We start from the raw sequence: 20,013 nt of genomic DNA, 5'->3' as shown, positions 1-20,013 counted from the left end.
AGATCCACAGGACTGACTATACTTTCTGGCCCTGGCTACCCGGTGCTCTATTGCCCAGGACTCTCTATGCTCTCTGGTCCCAACTAATTTCCACGCACCCCCCAGTCACATGTCTCTGTGGTCTCTTCCCTCAGTCATCCCCCCCCCCACCTCCACTTCCCAGCCATGTGTCTCTGGGCATTCTTTCCCTCGGGCTCCATTGCCACCCCTTTACTCCCCCAATCAAGCCTTTGCCCTCCAACCTCTTGCCTTTGTTGTCTCGGCACCCACCCCCCACCCCCACCCAAGCCAAGCCTTTGCCCTCCAACCCTCTGCTTTTCTGTTGGTCTTACATGGTAAGCCTTGGCTCTGACCTCCACCGTACCCCCCCCGCCCCACCCCACCCCACCACCACCCTGAGTTCCCACTGGTCTTGCCTGCACAACCTTGGCATGGATTTGGAGCAGCCTCGAGTGCAGCGCGGTGAAAGGTAGGCCAACGCTGCATGCACACACACCTCGAGGTCATGAGTGAAGTGGCGCTCCCCAGGTGCACATCACTCATGTCTGGTTGTGAATCACGCCGTTCTGAATAGTCGCTGGTGTGGCTCGACAGGGCACGGCCGGCTGCCCAGCCCGCCATGAAAGTCGGGAGCTGAAGATTGTGAAGTATTTTTATGCCGGTGGGAATCTGAGTTTAGGCCGTTCTCTGCATTCTCCCATCCTGCCCGCCGTGATGCCCACTGCTGATGGAACCAAAAAATCCTGCCCATAAGACAGAAACTGGGCAGCCGGGGGTTAAACTCACGATGTTTCATTCCGTTCTCGCAGGAGGTAGACACCTGCTGAAACCGGTGGAGCCCTTCTTTCAATCAGTGGCCCAACAGCAAAACTAATGGGAACAGCAGTCAGGGAAACAATTAACCCAAAGAGGAAATTATCTTCCACTTTCCTTGTGGGATGTGGGAGAACAGGAAGGTCCTACAGGAAGCTTAAGCCTTCCATGCCCAGACTCCCCCATTCTTGATTGCAAGACGTCCCGGAAACTGAAAGACTTGCTTTTATTTAATGTCCTTCATAACCTCAGGACCTTTACCATCAGTGAAGCACTTTTGAAGTGTAGTCACTATTATAATGCAGGAAATGCAACAGACAATTTGCACATGCAATCTCGCACAAACAGCAATGAGATAATGATCAGATTGTTCTGTTTTTTAATGATGTTTATTGAGGGGTAAATATTTGCCGGAACATTCGTAAAAACCCATCTGCTATTCTTTGAAATTGGGTTGTGGAATCCTTTCTGTTCACCTGAGAGGGCAGACGGGGCTCCAGTTTAACATCTCAACCTCTGACAGTGCAACGCTCCCTCACTACTACCCCTCCATCAGTGCAACACCCTCTAAGTGCTGCCCACTGACAGAGCAGCATTCCCTTAGTACTGCGCTGCTGACAGTGCAGCACTTCCTCAGTACTGCTCCACCGACACTGCAGCACTTCCTCAGTACTGTTCCACTGGCCATGTAGCTCTCCCCCAATACTGACCCTCCGACATTGTAGCACTCCCTCAGTACCCCCCCTCCGACAGTGCAACACACCCTCAGTACTGCACCTGCAGCACTCCCTCAGTACTGCCCCTCTGACTGAGCAGCACTCTCTCAGTACTGTCCCACTGACAGAGTGGCATTCTCTCAGTACTGCCCCACCGACAGAGCGGCATTCTCTCAGTACTGCCGTTCCAGCAGAGCAGCACTTCCTCAGTACTGCCCCTCTGGCAGAGCAGCACTCCCTCAGTACTCCCCTGCAGCACACCCTCAGTACTGCCCCTCTGACAGAGCAGCATTCCCTTCAGTACTGCCCCTCCGTCAGAGCAGCACTCCCTCAGTACTGCCCCTCCAGGACTCCCTCAGTAATGCCCCTTCAGCACTCCCTCTGTACTGCCCCTCCAACATTCCCTCAGTAATGTCCCTTGGACACAGCAGCACTCCCTCAGTACTGCACCTCCGACAGAGCAGCACTCCCTCAGTAATGTACCTCCGACAGAGCAGCACTCCCTCAGTACTGCCCTTCTGCAGAGCAGCATTCCCTTAGCCCTGGGCCTCCGACACAGCAGCACTGTCTCAATACTGCACCTCCGACAGAGCAGCACTGACTCAGTTCTGCGCCTCCGACACAGCAGCACTGTCTCAGTACTGCCCATCTGATGGAGCAGCACTCCCTTAGTGCTGCCCCTCCAACAGTGCAGCACTCCATTAGTACCGCTTCTCCGACAGTGCTGCACTCCGTTAGTACTGCCCCTCTGACAGTGCTGCACTCCCTCAGTACTGCCACTCCGACAGTGCTGCATTCCCTCAGTACCACACTGAGTGCTGAGTATGTTCCTGTGTTCTTCCACCTCAGGCTCCCCGTTCTTGATGGCTAAACACCTCGAGAATTACCTGGGTCTGGTCCTATGATGTCATTTAGGGCACTGACTGGAAATTAATGTCTCTTGGGCTTCAAGCCTCGTAATTTAACACCCCAGCACCCACCTCTGCCTGATCTCCACTCTGGATTAATTTGGAGCTGCATTTGGAGTATTTTTTTAAAAATTAAACAAAATTCAACAATAGCATAACTCTGAACTTGAAACCTTAATTTGTAACATTCCTAACATGTGAATACAAAAAACTAAACCTTGACTCTGTTTTTTGGGGGGGGAATTTAGGCCACAGTGACTTTTCATCTACTGGGGCCTGCTTTACAAATTCCACAATAGCCAAGGTCCTGCAATGGCCAAGGGTCCTGACACAGGCCAAGGGTCCTGCAATGGCCAAGGGTCCTGACACAGGCCAAGGATCCTGACACAGGCCAAGGGTCCTGCAATGGCCAAGGGTCCTGACACAGGCCAAGGGTCCTGCAATGGCCAAGGGTCCTGACACAGGCCAAGGGTCCTGCAATGGCCAAGGGTCTTGACACAGGCCAAGGATCCTGACACTGGCCAAGGGTCCTGCAATGGCCAAGGATCCTGACACAGGCCAAGGGTCCTGCAATGGCAGGATGTGGCTGCTGCAGAGCTTTGTTATTATAAAACCCTGATGGAGGAAGGATTTTTTTCTTTTAACAGGCTGGACTGATTAAGGGCTTGCCACTTCTCAGCTGCTCCCTTTCCTGGGCACTTAACATACCTCAAATCCATAAATATCCAAAATAGCTATGGACAATGATTCTGTCTTGGGGGAAACCAACTTGTTTATCCTGTCAGTGAGCCAAGTGAAGAGCAGGGAGTAAAGGATCTTGGCAACGGCATCTCTGTAAGAAAAGTACAACAGTGATTACATCAATAATTTTAGTCCATGAATTTGCTATCAACTGGAAAAACTCTTGCCAAGCTGTCCTTGGCGACATCATCCACAAACATGCATCTGACGACATCCAGTTCTCTCTCCCTACTACCTTTCCTGATTCTCCATTGCTTCTGATTTGTCCTGCTGCTTGCCCGACACCCAGTATTGGATAAGTTTCCACCAGTTAAGTACTGTGAAGATCAAAGCCACTTTGGATCTATCCCAAAATCCATTCCCCCATCACAGATTCCAATTCCCTCTCTGACTATGGTCTTAGACTGAACTGGAACATTCAAAATTTCAGCATCTAATTCAACACCTAAGCTAAGTTTCTGACCCCATGTCTTCTCCATCACAAAAGCTATTTCCTATCTCCAACCCACCTCAGCTCAACTCCCTTTGTGACTTCCGGATTCAACTAATCTAATGCTCCCTTGGCTGGCCTCCCATCATCTATAAACTTCAGCTCATCCATAATACTGCCACCTGTGTCCTACCCCACAGTAAATCCAGCTCAGTCATCATCCTTGTGCTTCCTGATGGGCATTAGCTTTCACTCTGTAAGAACATTTAGGAGCTGAAGTACGGCCATTCAACCCTTTGAGCCTGCTCTAATCATGGTGAGATCACAAGCCCAGTCATTGAGTAAGTTCAAAGCAGAGACTGACAGATTTCTAAATGGCAATAACATAAAGGGATATGGGGATAGTATGGGAAAAAGGCATTGAAGTGGATGATCAGCCATGATCATATTGAATGGTAGAGCAGGCTCAATGGGTTGAATGGCCTACTCCTGTTCCTATGTTCCTATGGTGGGACTGGTTGTGGCCTCAACTCCACCTTCCTGCCTTCCCCCCATAACCCGTCACAAAAATTCCTCCAATGGTCAAAGCTAAAATTTTCACTCTCGGTTTTGAATTACCCATGTCCTTGAACCTGTGACATTCTCTGTGTCCAATCATGCATGTGTCCACTAGTCCCTGAAATTCCTTGAGCGTTCTCCCAGCTACCCATCATTAGCTCACTGGTAGGAGACTGGAGGAACCTCCAAGAAGCCAGAGAAGAGTGGTTTGTGCTCCTAGAGTTTCTAATTGCACATGTTTAAAGCCCCCAAGCTCATATCTTCGGTGTACATATCCTGTAGACCATGGACTGAAATTCTACAGGGGTTGTGTCAGTCTCTGGCCATCTCCCTTTGGGTTCTGACTGTCTCACATCAGAATAACAGCAAGAGTCTGGTGGAACCCCATGGAATTTCAGCCTCTGTATGTCCACATCTCCAAAAAGCCACCCAACACCATCACCTCTACCAAGGTAGCCAGCAAATCTTTCTCTCAAGATGAAACAAAGTAAACTTTGCCTGTGGGAAACCAATGAGCAGATGCCCTGATCAAAGTCCACTAAATGAATAGAGTGCACACATGGTATTCACAGAAGGGCGCTATGCTTTTCTCAATGTAAAATAGTCCACAAAATATCAGCTGGCATATTTTCTCCAATATATTATTTTAATACTGTTGATCTAATGTCATCGATTTTATCTCCAATTAGGTTCGTTCTTCACTCAATTGTGGTGCGGCATTATAAGTAGTGATTTTGCCCCTCACCCATAACCATCGCAGCACCACAAGTAGCGATTTGTGTCGATGACATTCAGCTTGGCAGGTTTTTAGTTTTCAATATCATGGAAAAAAGTAAACAACCATATTCATACCTGGCATCGACTGCACTTTCCACAGTTAGAGGGGTGAAAATCTTCTCCCTCATGGTTTCCTGAGGGCAAGAAACATAACCTAAGCTCCTTAGGAACCCAATACCACAAACAGCTGTGTCGGTGTGCATTTGTTTGTAAGTTAAAATGTATAATACTGTAAACACATTCCTCAGCTCAGCTAATGTCACAATGAAACAGTCTGACAACAGAAATCCTTGACATCCCTGATCTTTGTTCCTGTATGGGGAGGGGGCTGAGGGAGTTGCTGGGTTTGGGCAAAGGTAGTGGAATAGGCTGGGGAGGTGTTGGGCTTGGGGAAGAGTTAATAGAGGAGCTGGGGGATGGAATGCAAGAGTCCACTACATCACGAGTACATCCAGCTATCCACCTTTGGGTGGTCGGGAGGGTGAGTGTGGATGGGATTAGATGCTGTCCAGGATGCCCAGTAATGTTATCCTCACCTCAAGGGCTGCATTTTTGTCAGGGTTTAGAGGGGTGTTTCAGTGGCAAAAGGCCACAGTGTTTCTTTCAGAGGAAATTGGATTTTCCTCCGCATCCTGAACCCATGCCATTTTTGTTTGCTGTTTTTCCCAGGAATGCCTCCTGTGCGAAACGCACATCCATCCCCACCCCTGCCGGGTTCCTCTGTATTGGAAGGGAATAAAAATTGTTTTAACTAATACCCGCGCCCCCCCTCATTTTCGTCAGCGTCCACGCTGTTTCCAGATCCATTAAGCGTACATCTCTACTCTTGAATCGTGGGGAGATTCAGCAGGCCTGGAAGAGATGCTGAGGAAAGTACAAAAACTTATCTTTCTGCTTTGTGGCAACTTTTGAAGCACCAGACACTGTCTGAAAGCAAAGTTAATGTCTGGCAGGGAGAGTGGGGGGAACGGTGGTGAGAGAGTGGAAGGAGGATTTCCCAAAAGACACACCCCCAACATCCGGACTGCAGCAACAAAGAGCCCTGTGCCTTCAATCTCAGCCTTCTGAATGTTAAGAGAAGCACTTTTAACATCTGCAATTTACAATGGGAGCAGCTCCATCTCATCTGCAGTACATACAGGCACAGGGGGAGCAGTAGCAGCCTGAAATGGCTTGCTCACCACCTGCACGGCTCCAAAGCAGGGATTCACAACCACGCCAAGTGCCTGCAAAGAAGGAGTCATATGATGCTGAGGAATTACCCGCCTGAGAGGCTATACAGAGACAGGGTCAGTTACCTTGAAATACCGACAAGCAATTTCAGAGTAGGATGCGATGTCCCAAGAGGTGGTCCTCGAGCTTTGCAACCTTTGGAGAGAAGACCTTCAGCCAAGGGGAAACCAGAGGCATGCACACCCAGTGGCCTTGAAGGTGTAGGTGGCCCTAAATTTCTTTGCAACCGGTCCTTTCCAAAGCTCCACACCTGATCTCTGTGGGATCACAGTCCACAGCACACAGCTGCATCCATTAGGTAACTAAAACCCTTTTTGTCAGGGTGGATGACTTCAGGGCCAGCTCACACAGGGCAACAATATATCTTCCAGCAAAGGAATGTATTTACATTTAAGGGTCATAGGTCATCTCCAGCAGCATGTCAGGCCTTCCCTGGGATGATGTGTTGATGTTGTGCAGTTTGGTGCCCTCTTATGCACATAGGCGACAGGAGGAACCCACTTCTGCCTCGAACATCTTCCAACCCCAAACATGAGCCAGAACACAATCTCAGCTCACAAACTGCACCCACAATCCGCCTGCTCCCAAAATCTATGAAAATGGCGGTTGAAGCCAGACAGGGGTCATGGGTGCTGTTTTGTGAGTCACGATGTGGTCTGACCCGCATTTTGCAACCCAAAGACAAAACTTTGGCCCCAAGATTCAGAAGTTTATGGGTTCAAGCCCCACTCCAGGGATTTGGACAATCTAGGCCAACACCCCCAGAGTGCTGCACTGTCAGAAGTGTCATTTTGTTGATGAGACATTAAACCATTAAATTCCTCAACCAACAGACAAAACAGATAATCTGATCTTTTATCTTATTGGCTGTGAAGCAGTTTTGAATATCCTGAAGTTATGAAAGGTGCAATGCAAGTTCTTTCTTTCTACACCTCAGCAACAAGTGTGTACATAACACTTTCAGGAGGGGACATTTTTCTTAAAACAGATCATAAAAATTGTACTTGGAGAGTTTTGGAGGCTGTGATATAAAATTTGTTTAGGGTGACTAAAGTGGAGAGGCATGCCAAGGAAACCACATGTTTTGGACAAGGCGGGCATAAGCCTCTTGCATTGCAGAAGTGACTGTATAGGAGTGGGTAGACAGTCTCTCAGAGTTGGATGACAGAGAGGTAATGGAGGAGGAGGGTGTGGTCAGTTGTTTTGAATGCTGTGGGCAGTGAGTGTTATCAGTGAAAGAGAGTAATCGGATGAATAGCCAATTTGAACAGGGCAGCACCTGGGCTCTACACTGTTCTCAAATCAGGGTGTCACAGGACAAAGCACACAATGCTAAACACAGAGCTCTTCCATTCTATAGCTGTCTCTGTATATTTTGCAATTGTAATTCAGCAGATGTGATGTCCACGGTGGTAGGGATTTCTCTCCGAATCCTGAACAGATTCTGGTTTGGCTCCACTAGATTGTATATTTGTGCGGAACTATGAATCTGACAGTGCCTGAGAAGCTCAGCTTATCTGCTTAGTAGGACTGTTTCCATGTGGAGACTGACTGTTAAAAGCTTCGTTATGAGGTTGCATGATCTGCAGCTTGTGAACTGAACTCACCGTCACTTTATACGTGATGGATTTCTGCAGCCCCTCAGGAGAGATCTGTAACAGTTCTGCCACCACTCGGATCTCACGAGCACTCACCACTGAAGCAACCTCCTGCGAGTCTGTCTGTAACATTTAAACATGTGAGTATATCAGTGAGACAGAGTCCAGTCATTCTTTAACTGCCAACAATTTTGGTTGGAATATATTAGATTTGAACAATGAAATCCAATAATGTTTTAACAGTGGGAAACAATTTACCAACATTCCTGCTGACAAGTCACATCAGGTGTGACTACAATCCAAGCTCACAGCTGAATTTGGGAGTTTGTCAAATAATCTGTACCTCTTCAATGAGATTTAATCCTTCCAAGGGTCTATTATTCTATTCGTAAACCTTCAAAACCTCTTAACTAGATTGTAGCCTATAACCCCTCAATTGCAGCTTGCAACTCACTCTTAGGAGTCCACTATTCTGTTTATAAACCAACATTATGTCTTTGATTAGATCCCAGCATGTAATTCAGCCCGGGAATCCATTCCTCATGGTTAATTTCCTGGGTCTGTTGCATCCAAGGAGCCTGAGCAGGCGGTGATACAGGTTGGATACAACACCAAAACCCTAGTGCCCAGGCCTGCACCGACAGAACAGCTTCTCAGGTTTACAGCCAAATCTGCAATGGGGTTCTCACTAAGCCACTATTTCGAAGAAGAGACAGGGAGTTATCCCTGGTGTCTGGGCAAAATTGTTATCCCTCAACTAAATCGCAAAAACAGATTATCTGGTTGTTATCGCATTGCTGTTTGTGGGATTAACTACCACATTTCCTACAACAGTGACTAAACTTTAAAAGTACTTCTATAAAAACAAAATACTGTGGATGCTGGAAATCTGAAACAAAAACAGAAAATGCTGGAAAATCTCAGCAGGTCTAACAGCATCTGTGGAGGGAAAAAAAGAGTTAGCGTTTCGAGTCCATATGACTCTTCTTCAGAACTAAAGAGAAGTAAAAATATGATGAAATTTATAGTGTATAAGGGGATGGAGCAGGTGAAGCTGGATAGAAGGCCAGTGATAGCTGGGGACAAAGGAGAGATTGACAAAGATGTATTGAATAAAAGGGTAAGGGGGTGTTAATGGTAGTGCTACTGGCTAAAGGAGGTGCTGATGTGCAGAATGTGATAATAGCAGGTCAAGGATGAGCAATCTGGAAAGAACAACATGAACAAGTGACAGATGGCCCTTGTTGGGGTGGGGGGAGGGGACGGTGGTGGGTAAAAAGACAGAAAATAGGATAAAAGGTGGGGATAAAACAATGAATAAAATGAAAATAAACATAAAAATAAGTGTTTAAAAAATAAAAATGAATATTGAAAAAAGGGGATAAAAAGGGGGTGTGGATGGAGGAGAGAGTTCATGGTCTGAAGTTGTTAAACTCAATGTTAAGTCCAGAACGCTGTAAAGCGCCTAATCGGAAGATGAGGTGCTGTTCCTCCAGTTTGCATTGGGCTTCACTGGAACATTGCAGCAGGCCAAGGATGGACATGTGGGCATGAGAGCAGGATGGTGTGTTGAAATGGCAAGTGACAGAAAGGCCCGGGTCATGCTTGCGGACAGACTGAAGGTGTTCCACAAAGCGGCCACCCAGTCTGCGTTTGCATCTTTGTCAATCTCTCCTTTGCCCCCAGCTATCACTGGCCTTCTATCACATAATCACAGAGTCACAGAATCACAGCGCAGAAGAGGCCCTTTGGCCCATCGAGTCTGCACCGACACGTGAGAAACGCCTGAGCTACCTACCTAATCCCATTTACCAGCACTTGGCCCATAGCCTTGAATGTTATGACATGCCAAGTGCTCATCCAGGTACTTTTTAAAGGATGTGAGGCAACCCGCCTCCAGCACCCTCCCAGGCAGTGCATTCTAGATCGTCACCACCCTCTGGGTAAAAAAGATTTTCCTCACATCCCCCCCTAAACCTCCTGCCCCTCACCTTGAACTTATGCCCCCTTATGACTTCTGTCCTGCTTCACCTGCTCCACCCCCCTTATACAGTATAAATTTTATCACATTTTTACTTCTCTTTAGCTCTGAAGAAGAGTTATACAGACTTGAAACGTTAACTCTGTTTTTTTTCTTTCCACAGATGCTGTTAGACCTGCTGAGTTTTTCCAGCATTTTCTGTTTTTGTTTCAAAAGCACTTCATTGGCTGTTAAGTGCTTTGAGACGTCCAGTAGTCATGAACTGAAGAGAGAATGCGGAAGATGCTGTTCTGTTCATCTGGGCTAAAACTGAGCACCTCCATTGACTGAGCAGCCTGAGAAAATCCTCCACATCATCCTTCCCAAAAATTTCACAAATTCCACCTTGAGAAAAGAAACTTAGTCTCAGCTTTTTTTTTATGACTTTATAAATGCAAGGCTTTCTTTCTTTTCAAAGGCCATCAGTCTGAAACATTAGCTCTACCTTTCTCTCTCCACAATGCTGCCTGGCCTGCTGAGTGCTTCCAGCATTTTCTATTTTTATTTCAGTGTAAGAGTTTAAAAATCAAACCTCATATTTCTCAAAGTAGACATTCCCGAGGTGAAGAACTGAAGAGAGAATGCGGAAGATGCTGTTCTGTTCATCTGGGCTAAAACTGAGCACCTCCATTGAGCTGAGCAACCTGAGGAAATCCTCCGCATCATCCTTCCCAAAAATTTCACAATTTCCACCCTGAAAAAACAAACTTAGCCTCAAATTTTTTTCAAATGACTGCAGGCTGAGTGAATAAGGTTCTCACCATGATTGATGCCGCTGTCCAGCCAATTGAGTTCACTCCATGTGATATTAGGTGGCTGAGTACACTGGATACAGCAAAGATTATGTGACCTGACAACATCTCAGCTATAGTGCACTAGAACTAACCATGGGCCAAGACACTTGTGATGAAGTATAATAATTTTCATAGTATTTTTCTGGTTTATTGTGAAGGAGGTTTATGGGGGTAAGTATAGTTGGGTCTATCTGGATGGTTTAATTACATTTGTAGTCAAGTAGGCTGCAAGGTTGAAATCATCAAAAGAAGCTAGGTGTTTGACATGCTAATGAGTAAACTTGGATGCTGGCTTAGCATGTAAGGTGTGAAGGGAATTTGCATTTTTAGATAAATGAAGGGATATTTGGATTTCAAAGGAATCTTAGTCTGTTTACAACTAGCCAGATAAGCAAGGCTAAGGAATGTGTTTATTTTCCCCAAAGGTTATTGGCAATATTGGCAACGTGAAAGTTTTTATATTATGAGGAAGATACAGTTTCAAAGACATATGGAACAATAGAATTTACATATTAAAAAGAGAGAAACAGATATAAAGGAGAATGAAAGGTTATATGGGAAGGAGGCCATGTCAGATCTAACAGCAGTGTGTGAAATAGCCTTAATGAAGCCTCCAGCTATGTGTGCATGAGTCTGCTATATAACAAAACTGAAGTTGGGGAAAAGCTATTTGGAATTCCACTGTCAAATGGGTATTGTGTTAACTTGCTTTTTTAGATTTTTAAATCTAAAATCTATTTTGGACCGTTGCCTTAAAGGGAGTGTAACTGGGAGTCAGGTTAATTAGGCATTTTAGGAGTTATTATATTAGTAAGTAATTGTGGTCTTATGTATGTGCTTGAAATCTTTTATTTTGTTAATAAATATTTAAATTTAATTTTTAAAATCTCTAAACATCTTGGTGGACTTATTACTTCTGAATTCAGTGCACAATCTCACAATAAATACAAATTGCAAAACCGTTGTGTTAGTATGACCAAGTTTCCCTTGTGGATTTGGTCCACTTGGCATACATCATCTGCCATGTCATAACACACTCCAGCTCAGCTACAACTCTGGCATCTACTCAACAATATGTACAATTGTCCACATATGTCCTATTGCAATAAGCAGGAAAAATATAACTGGACAATTAATACCCTTGAAACCTCCATCCAATCACCAACAAAGTCATAGTAGAAGTCATCAGTAGTGCCGTCAAATGGCATGTATGACACAAGGGGACTTTGCAAAACTGAGGTCAATGGTGCAAGGTCAATAGGATCAAAGAGAAATCGTTCAGCAGCTGGCATCATATCTGGCACATAGGAAGATGGTCATACTTGCTGAAGGTCAACTATCACAACCCAGAACATCATTATTAGAGATCCACAAGCACAGCTCAACTCAACAATTTTCAGCTACTTCATAATGATTTACCTTCTGTCATAAGACCAGGACCACAGCTCCTCTAATAATGAAGCAGTATGTTCCAGTCAAAGCAGGACTTGGAGAACATCCAGATTTGGGCTAGCAATTGGCAGCAAACATGCCATAAAAGTACCGGGGAAGGATCATCCCCAAAAAGAGAAAGCCCAGAAATCTTCACTTTCAATGAAGTCACCATTGATGAATTTCCCATTATCAACATCTTGGACACCCCTGCCTGGAACTTTAACTGGATCAGCCAGGTAAGCACAAAAGGAGGTCAGAGCTATACTCTGCAATGACTGGTTCACCTCTTCACAGAATCACATAATCACGGAATCACAGTGCAGAAGAGGCCCTTCGGCCCATCGAGTCTGCACTGACACGTGAGAGACACCTGACCTACCTAGCTAATCCCATTTACCAGCACTTGGCCCATAACCTTGAATGTTGTGACGTGCCAAGTGCTCATCCAGGTATTTTTTAAAGGATGTGAGGCAACCCGCCTCCACCACCCTCCCAGGCAGTGCATTTCAGGCCGTCACCACCCTCTGGGTAAAAAAGTTTTTCCTCACATCCCCCCCTAAACCTCCTGCCCCTCACCTTGAATTTATGCCCCCTTGTGACCCTTCAACTAAGGGGAACAGCTGCTCCCTATCCACCCTGTCCATGCCCCTCATAATCTTGTACAGCTCGATCAGGTCGCCCCTCAATCTTCTCTGCTCCAATGAAAACAACCCAAGTCTATCCAACCTCTCTTCATAACTTAAATGTTTCATCTCAGGCAATATCCTGGTGAATCTCCTTTGCACCCCCTCCAGTGCAATCGCATCCTTCCTATAATGTGGCGACCAGAACTGCACACAGTACTCCAGCTGTGGCCTCACCAAGGTTCTATACAACTCCAACATGACCTCCCTACTTTTGTAATCTATGCCTCGATTGATAAAGGCAAGTGTCCCACTAACATGTCCCTCCGCCTTCAGAGATCTATGGACACACACGCCAAGGTCCCTTTGTTCCTCAGAACTTTCTAGTGCCATGCCGTTCATTGAATACTTCCTTGTCAAATTGATTCTCCCCCAAAGTGTCTCCATCAACTACATGGCTCAGCCAAAAATGTTTTTTTTAATATTCATTCTTGGGATGTGAGAGTCGCTGGCAAGACCATCAGTTTTTTGCCCATCCCTTATTGCCCTTGAGTAAGTGGAGGTGAGCCACTTTCTTGAACCCCTGCAGTCCATGTGGTATAGTTCACCGACATGGGAAGGGAGTTTCAGGATTTTGACTCATCAACAGTGAAGGAACGGCAATATAGTTAAATGTCAGGACAATGTGTGACTTTGAGCGTTAACTTGCAGGTGGTGGTGTGCCCATATGTTTGCTGCCCTTGTTCTTCTGGGTGGTAGAGGTCATGGTTTGGCAGGTGTTGTCAACAGAATCTTGGAAAGTTGCTGCAGTGCATCCTGTAGATGGGACACATTGCTGTCACTGTGCAACAGCAGTGGAGTGAATGAATGTTTAAGGTGGTGGCTGGGGTGTCGCTGAAGCAGGCTGCTTTGTCTTGGATAGCGGGCTACTCACTACTTGCCTGGATATAGATACAACTACAAAAGTACTCAAGAAAAGCTCAGCACATCCAGGGCAAAAATGTTCTCTTGTTTAATGCTCCTACTACTGGGCTAAATCTCCATCTGCACCCCTGCTGGTGCACCATGGATGCAATTTTTACAATTTGCATGATGCACTGCAGCAGCTCCAGGGTTACTGCACTTCTCATGATCTCTACCAGTGAGAAGCACAAGGGCAGGAGTGTCTTGGGAGCATCATCACCTCCAAGTCACACTCCATGACTTTGACATATATCGATACATGTCAAAGTTGTCACTGTGTTACTGTGTCATTCATTGTCACTGTGTTAGCATCCTGGAATTCCCTACCGAGCACTATTGTGGAAACACTTTCAGCACACTGACTGCAGCAGCTCAGGGCAAAGGCCCACCACCACCTTATCAGTCCCACTAGGGACGGACAATATATGTGAGCATTACCCACATGGCAAGAACAAATGAAGAAAAACTAATTGAGCACCGATGAGGATTGAACCACGAAACCTTCCTTGTTGTTGCGACTTGCTCCTACATCAGGTGACACCTTTAGTCACTGAACAATGAGAGAAGGCTGCATCTGCATCTTTTAAAGAACTTACCTGATTCAGGTAGTAGTATGTCTCAGCCTCCTGAAGGTAGAATCTTTGCTTCTGTTGACTTGAGAGTCCTGCCAGCATCTCATAGAAAATGTGGTAGTTTCTTTCATTTTTGGCCTAGATATTGAAACATGTAAAGAAAGCTCATTTTCAACCACCTTCGAAGTATAACAGAAAGTACCTTTTTTCCCTCCTAGTTTCTCGTAACTCATTTGGGACAGGGTGAAATATTTGAAGCTCCCAACAAATTTGAATTCACCAGTGGATTTAATTTCCTTTGTGGGGTTCCTTGATATATTGCATTGGCTAGTGTGTCCTCCTTAACCTTCACTGTATAAACAGAATGAGCGAAGGCTGTGTTGGAATAGCAAAGGCAAATTATGCAAATACATAACCTGTGCAAAAAGACTGGTGGACATTGGAAATTAAAGGCACTGGGAAGATGCTTGGCTACTATTAGGTAAAAGAAAAGCACACATTCATCAATTCACAGAGTTTATGTGACAGAAAGAGTGAATAGGGAAATTTACTCAAATCTGATAGGTGAACAAGAAGAGGCCAATCTACTTTAGATGCATATATGGTCTGCTTGGGAGTAGGAGTAATCCCCATTTCTATCGCCAACAAGCCAGAAATGTACAAAGTCATGCTCTGGCGGTATTGCAAGCACAGGAGGTAATTTTAATGTAACCCACTTGGAGGGTAGTTGACGGGAATAGATCACCCACACAACATACGCCCTGTGCGAATTTACTCTCCATTGATTTCAACACATCAGACAGGTCAGGTTAAAATTGTCCCCAGCGAGTGCATTCTTCTCTTTTGCTAAGATATAGCCTGCAAACAATGGCTGCACATATACGCTTTCTAGCAAAGGTCACTAGATTCTGATGGGGATTAGGGTCAATGCCTAGACAGAGAGACAGGCCAGTGGCAGCACTCTCAATGTAACAGACATCACAGGCAGGTCTTTCACTCTACTGCATGTTGAGGTCATTGGAAACAGGCTCTGTTTTAAGTGACACGTCACTGCTGACATGAAGTTGGTGTACACTTGTGGCACATGTGCGATATGTGCAAGTGTACAGCTACTCTTTGGGTACATTTCACAAATGACAAGCGACATTATCAAATAGAAAAGGCAGCTTGACCAGAAATATACAGAGAGTGGCAGTATGACTTGAAACCTAAAACTGTAACACAGCACACACCTGAAACACAATCCTCGACTTCTCAAGAAGATACTGCGAGGTTATGGCACCACATATCACCCCACTATAAAGAAAGAATGTTATCAGTACAGAGACAAAATCAACTTTAGGTGTTTAGCACCTGTGGCACAGGGCCTTGGAGGAACTGAATGAGTGAGTGAGCAAATGAATGAGTGGGTAGAATTTTGGATTGTGTGAGCATACAAATGTTAATACTTACTCCTGCAAAAATATTTCAATGTATTTCCCAAACCTACTGGAGTTATCATTTCGAACAGTTTTGGCATTCCCGAAGGACTCCAGAAGGGGCGTGGCTTCAAGGATCTGTTCAGGAAAAGTTCAAAATAATCACCGACTCTTCACCCAAACTGAGCACAGAATAACAGCCAATCACTTAAAGAGACTCAATTAAATTGACCTATTTGGATATATTCTACTCCTGAAGGGAAAAACATCTCTGTAAACAGATTGGTGATTTGTCTCGCTCATTTTGTGATTCTGCACCATGTATATTCAGGGCCAATATGTCACCTGTCCCAAGAGTGCTCCACACTCCGTTTAATAATGCTCTACCTGCCTCACGAGTGCTCCACACTCTGTCTAAAAACGTTCCACCTGTCACGAGAGTGCCTTAAACTCTATCCAATAATGCTTCACCTGTCTTGAGATTATTTATTTGCATTATGCCTGCCTGAAAGAGTTTCAGTTAACAAAGGATGCTTGAAACAATATTCTCAACGCTTGCAATTTTTGTAAATTTTATTTGAACCGTTTTGAAACAAGAAGTTAAAAACTCAAGCAATTTTCAATTTTATATATTTACAGAAACTATGCAGTTTCCAGCATATAAACACAGGAAATACACACCGGGTGTGTTAGCATCCTCAAAGTGAAAAGATACTCAGTCAATTTTGACTGTTGACTTCAGGTGGGAAGTCCATGGAAGGAAAATCAGACAAGTATTGACAAACAGTCAACTCACTACCCTGCATTTCCTGACTAGCCCAACAATTAAAGTCAACCTTGGGTAAAGATCTGGTTGAAGATCCTTTGTTGGACTAATTTTTGCCCTAAGACATGAACCATTTTCTCTGCAGATGCTGCTGGGCCTGCTGTATTTCCAGAATTTTCTGCTTTAATTTAAGTTTTCCAATATTTGTCAAATACTTTTGTAACACAATGTTGCCTCTTTAATTGCATTTGAAGCACATGCATAAAATTGGAAGTGCTGCTGGACATTCTGACCTTGTGTTGGAGATAGTCACAGCAACCATTACTGTACCTCAATCTTCATAGACATCAAGGTGCAAGAATGAGAAAAAGGCAGAAGATGTAAATAACATCAAACACATGATACACATCAGCAAAAATAACATTAGCCCTTTCCAATTCAAACCAAAAGCCTACTATTTTATCCTTGTACAAGAACTTGATCAGGCGTCACTTGGAATACTGTGTCCAGTTTTGGTCTCCTCATATGGTGGATGATATTGAAGTTTTAAAAAGGGTCCAGAGGAGGGCCACTAAACTAAATCCCAAAATAACACATCTTAGTTATCAAAGTGGGTTAAAAGAGATAGGGCTTTACACTTTAGGGAAGTGTAGAATTAGGATGATCTTATCAAAGTTTATTAGATGTGAAAGGAACAGATTGTATTCCAGTTTATAGTTTGTTTGAATTAAACATGTTAGGGAGCACTAGGGGTCAAAATTTTAAGCTGTAGGTCAAACCCAGGTTAGAAGTCAGGAGGTGGTCCTTTACTCAAAGAGTAATGGGTCTCTGGAACAAGCTGTAGGTTCATGCAGTGGACTCCTACTTGCTGAGTTCCTTCAAGCAAGAGCTGGACCTGTTTCTGGGTGGGTTATCATTAGCTCTTAAAAAGGGTAGGCATAGGAGAGAATTCGCGGCCAGAATGATACCGGACTAGTTTCAATCACCTAGATGGGTTGAAGATGAATTTCCCAGATTTATCCTGCCATTTGCCATGCGTTTTTATCTTTTTTAATCTTTCTTCGGAGATAACACTGTGTAAATATTGTGATACACGAGGCATTGCAACCATGTAGGAAAGGCAGGATGGACTGGGGTGTCTTTATCTGTCCATCATTATTCATAGAACAGCAGTAGCTAACTGCCAGATAATAGCATTTCCATCCTAAAGTGATTGGTTGAAGCTGCACAGAAATTAATGAACCCCAAACAGACAAAAGCAGAATTTTTACATCTTTGCTTTTCCTTGGATTATGTTTGTTTGAACCTATTTAATTATTCAGTCACATGTTTTTGCTCCAGATCCAGTGAAATTCTGGAACTCTCTCTTCAAAAAGTCAGTAAACACTGGGGGTCAATTGAAATTTTCAAGACTGAGATGGATAGATTTTTCTTGGCTCATTCTATCAAGGGATAAGGAGCAAAGACAGGTAAATGGAGTCGAGGTACAGATAAGCCATGATCTAACTCAGTGGTGGAACGGGTGGTGGTGGGGTGGGTGGTGGGTAGGTGCTAAATGGCCTCCTCCTGTTCCTGTGTTCACGATTAAAGAGGTTTTATTGCAACCAATGCTGAACCCCACCACTTCCATTTGTTGGAAGAGCACTCGGTGAAATGCAGAGTCAGATCTGGCACTGAAATGTCTAATCTCCAAGATGCCCAACCTGGTGACATCCTGACTTTGGACAGAATGTAGAATTGGCTACAAATAGCTTCAGTGCCCTGAAGTTAAGGAGGAGAAAGATCAACAAAAACTCCTGTTCATGATTGCCAATCCATTACCTCCGCTGGACGGCATTGGATGAAGCTGTGAGATACCCGAAACCTGGACCAACACCCACTGATACTGCCCAGGCTGGTGCATGAAGAATGATCACATGAAGAGTCACTGCCTGTGGAACCCCAAAAAGGGCCAGGCACTTTTGTGACCCAAACTCCACCAAGATGTACCTACTCCTGATACCTAGTGAGCCCTGTGGGAAATGCATCTATGAACAAAGGCTTGAGCGTGGCATCTCCATAGCCAGCAATATAGGGCAGCAACTCCTGTACAACAGGGGCTTTAAGATGCAATAAAGCTAGGTTTACACGTGAAGAATAGCTACTAGGGAAGATAACTGATTACAAGGAAGTTTAACTTGATATCTAATATTTAGAAAACAGTTTGTTTGGAATGATAACTGTCAATATATCTAATCAAATGTTGCTGCAAGTTACCTGTTGTGTCACATTGTCTTTGTGTTTGTGGTGCACGGCAGCTAAATAACGGAGAACCAGTTTGGTGGCTTCAGTCTTGCCTGATCCGCTTTCACCACTTGATAAATAGAAAGAAACACAATGAGTGTACGATCCTTCTGCCTCACTGAGGGCAGATATGGAGCAAAATTTTACGGCAGCGGGATTTTACGTTCCCGCCAAAGCCAATGAGGTTTAGAATGTCTCGCCGCATTTTACGGCCCCGTCCCCGCTGAAACAGGGCTGTAAAATTCTGCCCATGGTGTCTGCAATAGCAGTTAAAATGCTAAGCTGCACACTCTGTGACAAGCTAAATCCAGGAAACCAACACACTCTGAGACAGGTTACTTGGGAGCAATGTTACTAGTGACCCAAGGGATGGGATATTGGAAGATGCAGTTTTGGATCCTTTAGTATCTGGGCAAGTTGGGTAAAAGGCAATACCAGATGCTCTGAGAAGAGAGGGGGAAAGGAGCAAAGCACTGTTGTGCGCTAATACATACCGCAAAAAGGGTTGCCAAATCTGGTTGGAGGTATTCCTGGAGGATTCATCATATGACTCTACCACTGATTGCCTAAAATCCCCACTCACACGGTCTAAAACCTTTCCTACCAATTGGCAGACAGACCCTTCCTTACCTGATTGGATGATTCTTGACTGTTTGTCAAACCGTCCGTTTTACTCATCTGCAATATTTTTATAGCTAATAAATAATGGTGTTTAAGGAAAATGAAAGAATGATGTAGAATTACATGGAATATACAGCACAGAAACAGGCTTATAGGTATAAACTCATACTTCTGTTAACATCTTTGTACAACTTTTTTTGCACCATCTCCAGTGCTCTGTATTATTTTAATAATATAGCAACCAGAACTATACATGTTCCCCAAGGGCAGGATTTTCCGTTCGGCGGTGGGCGGACCCGGGAGTGGCTGGGGAACGGTCCGCTGCCCGCGATCGGCCCAAAACTGCAAATTCACACTGGCTAGCCAATTAGCGGCCAGCTAGCTTGAAAGGCACACTGAGAAGGGCGAGCGCTAAAGTCTGTGCATGTGCATGGGAGCACACACTGGAGGTTCCCTGATGGCATAGTGCTGCCTCCGGGAGCTGAAGATTTGGATATATACAAATAAAGATTTTAGAAATGATATAAACATGTCCCCACATATGACTTAGTCACATGAAGAGGGACATGTCAAAAGTAATGTAAAAAATTTTTTATTGGATTTTTATTTACCGTTGGAAACCTCACCCTGCCCGTGGATGAGGTTTCGTAAAAAATGCAAAGGCCGCCTGGCCGACTTGCGAAAAAATAGAAATAAATTAATTGGTTAAGGGTCTTAATCGACCTCTTAATTGTCGGTGGGCACG

The 20,013-nt window shown here is 44.7% G+C and overlaps 1 protein-coding gene across 1 annotated transcript in view; it reads right to left on the bottom strand.

The window, feature by feature from the left end:
- Nucleotides 1-20,013, bottom strand: part of myo15aa (myosin XVAa) — a 169,076-nt gene that overhangs the window by 131,017 nt on the left and 18,046 nt on the right. The window contains 9 exon segments of the mRNA XM_078559219.1: nt 3,146-3,269; nt 5,019-5,077; nt 7,784-7,897; nt 10,327-10,488; nt 14,205-14,318; nt 15,413-15,476; nt 15,633-15,736; nt 16,695-16,700; nt 18,621-18,717. Coding sequence (XP_078415345.1) covers nt 3,146-3,269; nt 5,019-5,077; nt 7,784-7,897; nt 10,327-10,488; nt 14,205-14,318; nt 15,413-15,476; nt 15,633-15,736; nt 16,695-16,700; nt 18,621-18,717 — 844 coding nt within the window.

The sequence above is a fragment of the Cetorhinus maximus genome, chromosome 15, assembly GCF_964194155.1.
Source record: "Cetorhinus maximus chromosome 15, sCetMax3.hap1.1, whole genome shotgun sequence".
NCBI lineage: Eukaryota > Metazoa > Chordata > Chondrichthyes > Lamniformes > Cetorhinidae > Cetorhinus > Cetorhinus maximus.
Note: the sequence above shows the minus strand (reverse complement) of the source record. Positions and strands in the feature narration are given on the sequence as shown.